At 34.8% G+C, this 13,107-nt stretch overlaps 1 protein-coding gene across 1 annotated transcript in view; it reads left to right on the forward strand.

The window, feature by feature from the left end:
• The window catches only part of ddb1 (damage-specific DNA binding protein 1), an 89,195-nt gene that overhangs the window by 37,089 nt on the left and 38,999 nt on the right, over positions 1 to 13,107 (forward strand). The window contains exons 13-15 of the mRNA XM_023289613.3: positions 3,322 to 3,500; positions 7,657 to 7,820; positions 12,337 to 12,444. Of these exons, the coding sequence (XP_023145381.1) occupies positions 3,322 to 3,500; positions 7,657 to 7,820; positions 12,337 to 12,444 (451 nt within the window). The remainder of the gene's footprint in view (positions 1 to 3,321; positions 3,501 to 7,656; positions 7,821 to 12,336; positions 12,445 to 13,107) is intronic.

The raw sequence follows: 13,107 nt of genomic DNA on the forward strand, positions 1-13,107 counted from the left end.
TCCAGTATGTTTGTTTTTGTGGTACAACTTGTCCAACCTGCTCAATCAGAAATGGAAGTTAAAGATAAATAACTTTATTTTTCATATTTGTGACCAAATATTTCATATTAGAGTGTTCTACATGTTTAGTTTTCGATTATTTTGGCAGAATTTTGAGAATTTCATGCGTTTAGACTCCAGAAATGGCCTCGGAGGCCATTTTAAGGGTCCAATATCTACAGAAATTTAACTCCCAGAGCCAAGACATTTGGTGAAAACACAGACAGAATAGTTTCTAGCAGATCAGAATGATGGAATGGATCCATCAGCGGACACGTTTTCAATTATTCACCTTTAAAAATGGGAAAGAAGTGCAAGATTTTCCGACAAAACTGCTCTTGTTTCTCCATAAAGTTCCTGTCAGTGTATATATATGGATGGATCCATATTTCTACTAAAATCCAGTCTTTGGTCCACATTTCACCAACTATTGAGGCTCTAACATCAGTAGAATCTGATGTGTTAAAGTTTGACCAGACAAGGTTCCAGTTTTTGGATAATTCAACAAACCGCTGATGTGCAGCAGCAGCAGCGTTATCTGAAATTACATGCACTGACCCACACAGTGGTCAGTGGCAGGTCGATTTACCGCTGCTTCGGTTCTCACTGAGATTTGATTAAACCTGGGAATGATACAAAGTCAATTACATAAACTAGATGGTCCCTGAGACGATGAATCCCAATAACTTTGGTGATTCTTTGGCTTTTTCTCTAGTTTTTAGAGAAATAACAAGCAAACTAAGGCATCTATAATTTATTTAGTACTTTTTGTACCCTAGACCAGCTATGAAGCATAATAAAAGCACAGAAAAAGGACACATAATTGAAATTTTACATTGACTAAATGATTTTCAATTTGCTTTAAAAAATGGCAAAAGTGCAGATATAACGTAAAAATCAAACAATCTTTTTTGTATTGGGTTAAGTTTTAAAAACATTTGCAGTAATTACAGAGTAGAATAAGCAGTGTAAATAAATCATATTTTAACTTTTTAAATTTATTGTTAAACCTAAAAGTGGTAAATAAAAGCCCAGGAATCTAGTGCAAGCATTCAGGATCTCCACAGGATTTACCGCTACTAATTTGGCGATTCACAGATTTTTTTCTCTGGTTTTTAGAGAAATTAAACACAAAACATGGCAACTTTAATTTATATAACACATTTCATACATTAGACAAGCTTTAAAATGTAATAAAAACACATTAAAGGACACAGAATTGAAATTTTAAATAAACATTACTAAAAATGTATGAAAAATGACTCAAACTTGTCCAAAATAACTTAAAATTTGTTCATGATTACAAATTTGTCTTAAATAAGATAAAGACTGTCCAAAGTGACTTGAAACCTGTACAGAGTGACTCAGAATTGTCCAAAATAACAATAATGATTAATAATAATGCAAATATAATGATTTATTGACACTAGAAATAGAAAATTTACATTTAAAAATGGCAAAAGTGCAGATATGAGATGTAAAAATCAAATGATTCAGTTGTTTTTGCACCGAGTACAGTTTAAAACAATTATACAGTCATTAGGAAGAAAAGTAGGCAGCATAAAAAGGATTTTATTTTTTGTTTTTGACTTAAAAATGGTAAAAAAAAATCATCCCAGGAATTTAGCACAAACATTCAAGATCTCCAGAGGATGAACCACTACTAATATAGTGATATAGTGATACCTTAGGTAAAAATTAGCAACATTAAGAGGTCAACATGTCCAAATTTCTCATTCTTTCGGTTGCATGATACCAACAAACCTCATGCTAACATGCTAAGCTAGTGTTAAAATAGCTGCTGTTGCCTCTAAATAACGTGTTTTTGCAGCATTTTGTCTTCTAATATAAAACGACTCCTGAAGAAAGAACGTCTTTGCTTCTATTCACAGAAACGTGTTGAATTTCCACCGTTTCTGTGTGTTTACTGTGACCTGCAGACAGAAAGCAGACGTTCTAATCTCATTTCCTGCTTCCACAGACTCCATTAGAGATCCAGTATTGAATCTTGTCATCTCGTTACACCAACGCCTCCGTTTACAGTCGGACCGCTTGTTTGTAGCTGCTGCAGCCCGTTAATGAGGCTTCTCCTTCTGCTTCTCTTTTCTTTGTCTTCTCCCTCCTCCACATTATTACATTTTCTATATTAAATTTGTATTTCTGCCTCACCTGAGGAGCTTTTTGCAGGAGTCTCTGGGATGTGAAATAAAAACAAATGAAGTTTGGCAGCAGCAGGAAAAGCTCTAGAAAACTGTGGCGGATTTATGCTTCATTCATTCTTTCAATCAAATTATGTTTCTTGTTCTTTAACTGATAGATTTTCCACTAAGAAATTAGATTTTTAATAGTTCCTAGTGGGAATAGCTTCTAGTCACCTATTTTATTGTGTTAACTTGTATTTTATAGTTTTTAAGACGTATTTTGTAGGTTTTAGATGTATTTGGTAGTTTTAAGGTGTATTTTATAGTTTTAAGGACATATTTTATCATTTTTAAGGTGCATTTTGTAGTTTTAAGATGCATTTTGTAGTTTTTAAGTCTCGTTTTGTCGTGTCAAGACGTATTTTATGGTATTAAGACGTATTTTTTAGTTTTAAGATGTATTTTGTTGTTTTAAGACGCGTTTTGTATTTTTTAAGACATATTTTGTAGTTTTTAAGACACATTTTTAATCAGAAACAGTTCATTTCCGTTCTGCCATTATTTATTTCTAAAAATACCAATATTCCAGAGAATTAATCTTTATTTTACACAGCAAAGGACACAGATATGAAAATATTTAAATAAACTAAATTATTTAGATGAAAAATGTACATTTTAAAAGGGCAAAAGTGCAGATATGAGATGCAACAATCAAACAATTTATTATTTTTTTCACTGAGTTTATTTTAAAAACTCTTGAAAACTGTTTGTTGGAAGGATTTATGCTTCATTAATTCTTTTAATGAAAACATATTTCTTGACACTCGTGCTGCATTTTAACTGACAGATTTTCCATTGAGAAATTCTGATTTTTGATAGTTTTCAGTGAGCTCTTAAACATTTACATCAGTGTTGTCCTCAGCATCTGGTGGAATGACTTAAACTGGAAGTCATTTATTTCCTCTCTGTCACTGTTTATTTCCAGAAATCCTAATTTTCCAGAGAATGGAATCATTATTTCATTCATTGTAGAAGCACCAGCTGCTCCTCTGGCACAGAACCACATAAAAACAAGCAGGTCTCCTTTGAAACGGCTCCTCACCACTTCCCAGACTTATTCCTAAACTGTGTTTTCCTGCAGATAACGTCGGGCTCGGTGCGTCTGGTCCTTCAGGACAGCAAGGCGCTGGTGAGCGAATGGAAGGAGCCTCAGGGCCGGAACATCAGCGTGGCGGCCTGCAACCACACCCAGGTGGTTCTGGCCGTGGGCCGGGTCCTGTACTACCTGCAGATCCTGGCCGGAGAGCTCAAACAGATCAGGTACGTCTGGACAGAGGTATGAGATCCCAGAATCAGCCACAAGGGTGAGACTGTGGCAGAACAACTGCAGAATAAGGGAACACAGTATGACGGATGGACGGATCGATTAGAGGTGATGACTGTCCTTACTGTGTGATACAGTTACATGAGTTAGTGTGCCGTATTGTCACATTTCTAACGGAGATTTGACAGTTTTTAAGACGTATTTTGGACGTATTTTCTGGTTATTAACACATTTTATAGCAATAAGATGTCAATACATATTTTATAGTTATTAAAACGCATGTTTATAGTTTTTAAGACGTATTTTGTAGTTCCAAGACATATTTTATAGTTTTTGAGATGTATTTTATGGTGTCAGAGACGTATTTTATAGTGTTTAAGGCGTATTTTATAGTTTTAAAAACGTATTTTATGGTTTTTAAGACGCATTTTAGAATTTTTAAGACATATTTTGTAGTTCCAAGACATATTTTTCAAGTTTTAAAGACGTATTTTATAGTTTTTAAGACGTATTTTATAGTTTTTAAGAAGTATTTTGTTGTTTTTATACTGATAACTTTTATCCCATCACACTCTTTCTTTCAAAATATCCATCTTAAATATGATCACAGGTCAGATTCAGACATGTCTGAACAGAAATAAAGATGCTGTTTGGATGATAATTAGTGTCTGATGTGACATTTAGATTAAAAAAAAGTTCATTACCAGGTTTGAGATTCCTAAAATAACACCTCCTCCTCCAGAATTTATGAATATGTAAATATACCTCATTATAAAAGTTAAATTACAGGATACAAGATGTCTCCTGTTTCAGAACCGACATCCAGTTTCCACATTACACTTACTTTATTTTATAGTTTTAAAGATGCATTTCATAGTTTTTAGGACATATTTTATCATTTTAAAGACATATTTTATAATTTTAAAGACTTATTTTAGAGTTTTTAAGATGTATTTCAGCATATTTAAGATGTATTTCATAGTTTTTAAGACGTATTTTAGAACGTTAATACGTATTTTATAGTTTATAAGATGTATTTTATAGTTTCAAAGACGTAGTTTATAGTTTTTAAGATGCATTTTACAGTTTTGAAGATGTATTTTATAGTTAAGATGCTTTTTATAATTAAGATGTATTTTATAGTTTTTAAGATGTATTTTATAGTTAAGATGTATTTTATAGTTAAGATGTATTTTGTAATTAAGATGTATTTTATTTTGTTAAGATGTATTTTAATATTTTTAAGAGGTATTTTATGCCGTTAAGATGTATTTTTTGAAGGATTAATTCCTGATGTCATGTTTAGATTTTAGAAAGTTAATTACCAGGTTTGAGATTCCTAAAATAACACCTCTTCCTCCAGAATTTATAAATATGTAAATATACCTCATTATAAAAGTTAAATTACAGGATACAAGATGTCTCCTATTTCAGAAGCGACATCCAGTTTCCACATTACTTTTATTTCAGTTTCTTATTGGTTCCTAAACTCGCTGCAATGCTTTAAATCCTGCTTGCAGAGGCACCTTATACTAAAACAAGAGAAGTTTGCAGAAACTTTCCACTTTGGGCATTAGGAATTACAAAGCAGCCTCGCGGTGTCGTACATCATTCATCACAACTAAGGTCAAACCTTCAGGAGGCATGAAAATGAGAATGTTAATGCAACAAAAAGGTCCAAACTCATGCATTGTAAAGGACCACGGCTGCTCAATAATGCAAGTGTAGCAGATAATCGCTGCCTGCTGCGAGTGCTCACACTGTAATTACATTACAGCCGTGTGCTCACCTTAAATCCTCTAATATTTACTGAATTCAGCGACTCGCACAGAAAAACAAGCCAAACGCTGTTTCTCTCTGCTTGTTTCATCATTTACTCTCAAGGCTTTATTTTCTCTCCAGCAGCCTGGTGGTCACAGTTACAAGCTGTGAACAGAGGCTTTTTTTGCATATCTTCCACTTTTTAAAGCTGCTGTAAAAGAGCCTCAAAGCATTTTTTTATTGCAACAGAAGCTCAAACAGAAGCCACACAACAAATACAGTAAAAATCCAGCAGACTGTGACGCAAACACAAACTTTATGGAACATAAGAGGATAAGAAATTAGAATTAAAGTAAGAGAAAGAAGGAACTGTGTAGTCAGAACTACTGAGAATACAGATTCTTGTCTGCTGTTAATTATATTAACTATTTAATTAACCTAGAAATAGTCAAATATTCACAGTAGTATACTTAGAAAGACGACGTTTGGCCAACCATGGCTTTTCTTTGCATTGTTTTGTAGTTTTTAAGTTGTATTTTATCTTTTTTAAAATGTATTTTATTGCTTTAAGACAGATTTTTTTTTAGCTGTTACAACATATTTTATAGCATTAAGACATATAGTTTTTAAGTCGTATTTTAGAATTAAGACGCATTTTATAATTTTTTTAAAATGTATTTTATCATTTTTAAAACATATTTTAGAGCTTTTAAGATGTATTTTATAGTTTCTAAGATGTATTTCATGGTTTTTAAGACATTTCATAGTTTTTAAGACATAATTAATAGTTTTTAAGACGTATTTCATAGCATTAAAATGTATTTTATAGTTTTGTGATGTATTTTATAGCGTTAAGACGTATTTCTTAGTTTTTTAAGATGTAACTGTGAGTCAGAACTACTGGGAATATAGTAAATCAATGTTTGATTCATTCTAATTTCAAGATCCTTATCTGCTGTTAATTAAATAAACTATTTAATTAACCTAGAAATAGTCAAATATTCAGTATAATATGTATAAAAACCTAAGTTTGAAAACCTTGGCTATTTAAGATGCTGTAAAAAAGCAGTTTAAAGCAGTTTTCTTGCAACAGAAGCTCAAACACCCGACAGAAATACGATAAAACTCCAGCAGACTGCTGCCACTTAAACACAAACTTTATAGAACATAACAAAAGGAGAAATTAAAACGAGGGTGAGATAATGAAGGAACTATGAGTCAGAACTACTGGGAATACAGTAAATTAATGTTTGATTAATTAAATTTTCAGATAGCTGCTCTGCTGGGTAAGACTGTCGTCTGCTGCTAATCATGTTAACTATTAAATTACCCTACAAATAGTTGAATATTAAGTATAATTTGATTTAAAAACTAAGTTTGATCACAAAATAGGATCAAAATGTATTTCATGACAAGACATGGAAACTTCTGCTGTTAATTACCAATTATTAGAAAGCTTTCACGTGTTAGTAGAAATGGGAGTTATGGCCAGTTTAAGTTGACTAAAGGTAAAAAAAAAACTCAAAGAAAACGGTGAAAAAAAAACTGTAAATGTAAAATAATTTATGGCCAAATGGACATCTTGAATCATGGTTATGTTGATGAAATCTGGGATAGTAAAAGATGGAAGGATCATTTACTTGTGTGCAAAGTTTCAACATCTTTTCATGTTTTGACACTATGAAATGCATCTTCATGCTATAGAATACGTCTTACAAAGAAATAAAATGCATCTTAATGCCATAAAATCCATCTTAAAACTTCGAAATATGTCTTAAAAGCTATGAAATATGTCTTAAAAATTATGAAACACATCTTAACACCACAAAATATGTAGATTTTGTAGTGTCGAGGTCGGTAAAGTTGGTCGAGGTCGTAAAGTCAGCTGTGGTTGGTAGAGTCAATCACGGTCGGTAAAGGTGCTCAAGGTCGTAAAGGTGGTCGAGGATGGTTAAGGCGGTTGAGGTTGTTAAAGGCTGTTGAGGTCGGTCGAGGGCGGTAGAGGCGGTTGAGATGGTTAAAGTTGGTCGAGGGCGGTAGAGGTGGTTGAGGTCTGTAAAGGCAGTCGAGATCTGAAAAGGCGGTCGAGGCTGGTTAAGGTGGTCGAAGCTGATAAAGTCGGTAGAGATGGTCAAGGTCAGTAAAGGCGTTCAGGGTCGGTAGAGGTGGTCGAGGTCAATAAAGTCTCAATGTTTCAACTTCATTGAAATTATGGTTTGTAAATTAAAGAAGGCAGAATGTTTTGGAGGAAATAAATGTTGGGCAACTTTGATGTGAATTCACTGCTCAACTCATCAATTCTCAGTTTGCATTCCACATGAGAAACAACAAACTTGTGCTCATTTAGTCAAAGTCCTGCTGACCTAAAGTCCTCCTCATGTTTTCCTTCAGCACCACGGAGATGGAGCATGAGGTGGCCTGCCTGGACATCACTCCTCTGGGGGAGGCTGGTGGAGAATCTCCGCTCTGCGCCGTCGGCCTCTGGACCGACATCTCAGCCCGAGTTCTGAAGCTGCCCTGTTTCACGGCGCTGCACAAGGAGATGCTGGGCGGAGGTGAGACATGAGAAGCTGTCGGAGGAGAGGAAGGAGGTGATGTCGAGTGAAGTTTATTTCTGGGACTCGTACAGGGTCCTGACGGAGCCACAAGAGCGAGATGAAGCCTCTGAAAATAGCTAAAAGCTCCCGATGTGAATAATTTCTAGATTCACTGGGGCTGCAAAAATGACCCAATGGGAACATTTTTATAATTTATCAACAAGTAAACTTTACTTTTTATCAGAAAAAATAAGTCAATCTACTAAAATATGTGCAGATTATGATTGAAATTAAAAATTAAAGGTAAAGCATCTGTTCTTGTACAAAATAGGAGCTCCTATTGCCGTTATGTAATTAAACAACGTGACACAGAAAGTTAAATTCACTTTCTTCACAATTATACCCGACACAGGAAGAAGAAAATATAGATTTTAGAGGAAAAAATATCCAAAATACCTCCTGAATGAACCAGTGATAATAGAAACTGGAAGTATCATCTCCTCTCTGATCGATTAAGGTTAAGAAAATGGTAAATAGTGAAAAGAAACAGTTTAATAATAAATCAGTATTTAATTAGACGAGAAAGTCGATATCTTTTCTCATATCTGTGCAGGAAACATGAAGCTGCAGCCAAGAGGCAATTAGACGTATTTTGTAGTTTTTAAAAGTTTTTTTTTTAATCGCATTAAGACGAATTTTTTAGTTTTTAAGACGTATTTTAGAATTCTTAAAACTTTTTTGTAGTTTTTAAGACGTATTTTATAGCATTAATGCATATTTAGAGGTTTTAAGATGTATTTTATAGTTTTTAAAACATTTTGTCGTTTTTAAGACGTATTGTTTTTAAGCGGTATTTCATAGCTTTAAGACTGTTTTCATGGAGGTGCAGGACTTTATACTGCGGTGAAAAATAAACCACAAATAAGAAAAATGTGACAGAAGCAAAGAAAAACGCACAGAAACTGCTTAGAGTTCAGAAGGTTAAGCCATTTTTTGCAAAGATGTAAACATTTGACAGCTAAACGTTCTAAAATGTGACATTAAGCTGCTTTTTCTTGTCTTAAAATCACTGTAAATGGAATATATTTGGATTCAGGACTTACTTTTTGGGGAAAATATGAAATTTGATGTAATTTCCTTGCAATTAATATTTTAAAATGTGCATATTTTTACTTCTGGGTTCATGCAACATGTCAGAAAGTGGATTTTGCCAGAGTTGCAGAGGCCAGAAAGTGAAACTGTTGTTTTAAAGCGTCCAATAAATGAATCAGTGAGTGTGTAACAGTGCAGCAGCTCCAGTTTCATTAATATCCTGAAATATCCTCGTTCCCCTCAGCCAGCTCTCCAACAGGAACGCTGCTGCATTTAGGCAGCATTTAGATGCTAAGTATTTAAACTGGGAGCTCTTAAATATGCAGGAGAGCAGCTGAACACCGGTGACGGTTAAACTCATGAAAAAGTCAGCAGTCGTCTGAGTTTCCTGACATGTTGGACTCTGGCTTCCAATTAGAAGCTTCCTCCATGAACAGCATCTCCACGCTGTCACCCCGATCTTATTCCTGCTCTCGACTGACAGCTCAAACTTCACCGACTCTCCTTAAAGAAACCAAACAGTCTGACTGTAGAACCCCAAACATGTTTCAGTTTCTCTAACGATGTTACTGACTGTAGAACCCCAAACATGTTTCAGTTTCTGTAACGATGTTTCTGACTGTAGAACCCCAAACATGTTTCAGTTTCTCTAACGATGTTTCTGACTGTAGAACCCCAAACATGTTTCAGTTTCTCTAACGATGTTACTGACTGTAGAACCCCAAACATGTTTCAGTTTCTGTAACGATGTTTCTGACTGTAGAACCCCAAACATGTTTCAGTTTCTCTAACGATGTTACTGACTGTAGAACCCCAAACATGTTTCAGTTTCTGTAACGATGTTTCTGACTGTAGAACCCCAAACATGTTTCAGTTTCTCTAACGATGTTTCTGACTGTAGAACCCCAAACATGTTTCAGTTTCTCTAACGATGTTTCTGACTGTAGAACCCCAAACATGTTTCAGTTTCTCTAACGATGTTTCTGACTGTAGAACCCCAAACATGTTTCAGTTTCCCTAACGATGTTTCTGACTGTAGAACCCCAAACATGTTTCAGTTTCTCTAACGATGTTTCTGACTGTAGAACCCCAAACATGTTTCAGTTTCTCTAACGATGTTTCTGACTGTAGAACCCCAAACATGTTTCAGTTTCTCTAACGATGTTTCTGACTGTAGAACCCCAAACATGTTTCAGTTTCTGTCACGATGTTTCTGACTGTAGAACCCCAAACATGTTTCAGTTTCTCTAACGGTGTTACTGACTGTAGAACCCCAAACATGTTTCAGTTTCTCTAACGGTGTTACTGACTGTAGAACCCCAAACATGTTTCAGTTTCTCTAACGATGTTTCTGACTGTAGAACCCCAAACATGTTTCAGTTTCTGTCACGATGTTTCTGACTGTAGAACCCCAAACATGTTTCAGTTTCTCTAACGGTGTTACTGACTGTAGAACCCCAAACATGTTTCAGTTTCTCTAACGGTGTTACTGACTGTAGAACCCCAAACATGTTTCAGTTTCTCTAACGGTGTTACTGACTGTAGAACCCCAAACATGTTTCAGTTTCTGTCACGTTGTTACTGACTGTAGAACCCCAAACATGTTTCAGTTTCTGTCACGTTGTTACTGACTGTAGAACCCCAAACATGTTTCAGTTTCTCTAACGATGTTTCTGACTGTAGAACCCCAAACATGTTTCAGTTTCTCTAACGATGTTACTGACTGTAGAACCCCAAACATGTTTCAGTTTCTCTAACGATGTTTCTGACTGTAGAACCCCAAACATGTTTCAGTTTCTCTAACGATGTTTCTGACTGTAGAACCCCAAACATGTTTCAGTTTCTGTCACGTTGTTACTGACTGTAGAACCCCAAACATGTTTCAGTTTCTCTAACGATGTTTCTGACTGTAGAACCCCAAACATGTTTCAGTTTCTCTAACGATGTTTCTGACTGTAGAACCCCAAACATGTTTCAGTTTCTGTCACGATGTTTCTGACTGTAGAACCCCAAACATGTTTCAGTTTCTGTCACGATGTTTCTGACTGTAGAACCCCAAACATGTTTCAGTTTCTGTCACGATGTTTCTGACTGTAGAACCCCAAACATGTTTCAGTTTCTGTCACGATGTTTCTGACTGTAGAACCCCAAACATGTTTCAGTTTCTCTAACGATGTTTCTGACTGTAGAACCCCAAACATGTTTCAGTTTCTCTAACGATGTTACTGACTGTAGAACCCCAAACATGTTTCAGTTTCTGTCACGATGTTTCTGACTGTAGAACCACAGTAGAGCACCTGTAACTTTTAGTATTTTTAATATATTTATTTTGTTTTTGGACATAATTTGTAGTTTTTATGATGTATTTTATGGTTTTTAAGACGTATTTTGTAGTGTTTGTTGAACTTTTAAAAAATTCTTTTTTAAGATGTATTTTTTAGCATTAAAACGTATTTTGTAGTTTTTTGGACGTATTTTATAGTTTTTAAGATGTGTTTTATAGTTTTTATGATGTATTTTATCATTTTCAAGACATTTCATAGCTTTAACAAGAATTTTATAGGTTTAAGATGTATTTTATAGTTTTTAAGACATATTTTGTAGTTTTTATGATGTATTTTATGGTTTTTAAGACGTATTTTGTAGTGTTTGTTGAACTTTTTAAAAAAAATCATTTTTAAGATGTATTTTTTAGCATTAAAATGTATTTTGTAGTTTTTTGGACGTATTTTATAGTTTTTAAGACATGTTTTATAGTTTTTGTGATGTATTTTATCATTTTCAAGACATATTTCATAGCTTTAACAAGAATTTTATAGGTTTAAGATGTATTTTATAGTTTTTAAAATGTGTTTCATTGTTTTTAAGTTGTTTTTTTGTCGTTTTTAAGATGCATTTTATCATTTTTAGAACATATTTCATAGCTTTAAGACGGATTTTATTGTTTCTAAAACATATTTTATACTTTAAAAGACATATTTCACAGCTTCTGCGCTCGACTGACAGCTCAAACTTCAGCGCCTCACCTTAAAGAACCCGACAGTCTGACTGCAGAACCGCAAACAGGAGAGCTGCTGGTTAAAAATGTTTTAGTTTCTCAGCAGAATGCACCTGTACCTGAATATTTCATCCCACTCACCCACAAATCATTGATTTTTCATGGAAACCTTTCATTTTCTACAGGTTTTTCTCTCCTCCTGAGCCAGCCAGCGTTTCATCGGCGTTGTTTTGATGTAATTGGCCTCCAGTCAGACAAAACCAATGTTTAGGAAATGAAAACAGACAGAAGACTGTATTTTTATCCTGTAGCATTCAAATCTGACCACCCAGTCTGGACAATAAGCTGATAGATTTTAGTGTCAGAGTGGTTTCTGTGGTCGTTCATCACGGCGGTGGCTCCAGAGTCCAGGAGAATAAATGACTTCTGTATCTGTGTCCTCAGAGATCATCCCTCGCTCCATCCTAATGACCACCTTTGAAGGCAGCTACTATCTGCTGTGCGCCCTCGGAGACGGAGCGCTCTTCTACTTCGGCCTGGACCTGCAGACGGGTAGGTGTTTCCTCCTCAGACCGGCAGAAGGCCTCCAGGCAGAGCCATGGGCAGCTGTCTGACAACACTCTCATTTTTAGACGCTCGTTTCATGCAGATTTGCATAACTGTCGGCTCTATATTCGGATGTAGAAACTTTACAGCCTGGAGAAATCTGTGGAATCGGTGTTTGATTGAAAGCCTATGAAAGTCTGGGAAATCTGAAGCAAGAGTGATTTTAACTCCACTTTTACCAAGTGAAGTTAAAAAATGCCCAGAAACTGCTCTGAATTCAGAGTTTTCAGCAATTTTTCTACAAAAATATAAACATTTGACAGCTCCATGTTCTCAGATGTGACATTATTTAGATATTTCTCATCTCAAAATTACTGTAAATTGAAAATATTTAGTTATTGGACTCAAAACATCACATTTGATGGCATCTGAGCAATTGGTATTTGACTCTGTGTTATTGGTATTTGATTGAAAGAACCTGAACAAAAAACCCAGCATGCATCCACTCACACATCCAGGAAATCTAATATAGTCTAAAGCAACAGTGATTTTAACTCCACTTTTACAAAGTTCAGTTTAAAAAATGCCCAGAAACTGCTCTGAATTCAGAGATTTCAGACATTTTTTACAAAAATATAAACATTTGACGCCTCCATGGTCTCAGATGTG

The sequence above is a fragment of the Amphiprion ocellaris genome, chromosome 1, assembly GCF_022539595.1.
Source record: "Amphiprion ocellaris isolate individual 3 ecotype Okinawa chromosome 1, ASM2253959v1, whole genome shotgun sequence".
Taxonomy (NCBI): domain Eukaryota; kingdom Metazoa; phylum Chordata; class Actinopteri; family Pomacentridae; genus Amphiprion; species Amphiprion ocellaris.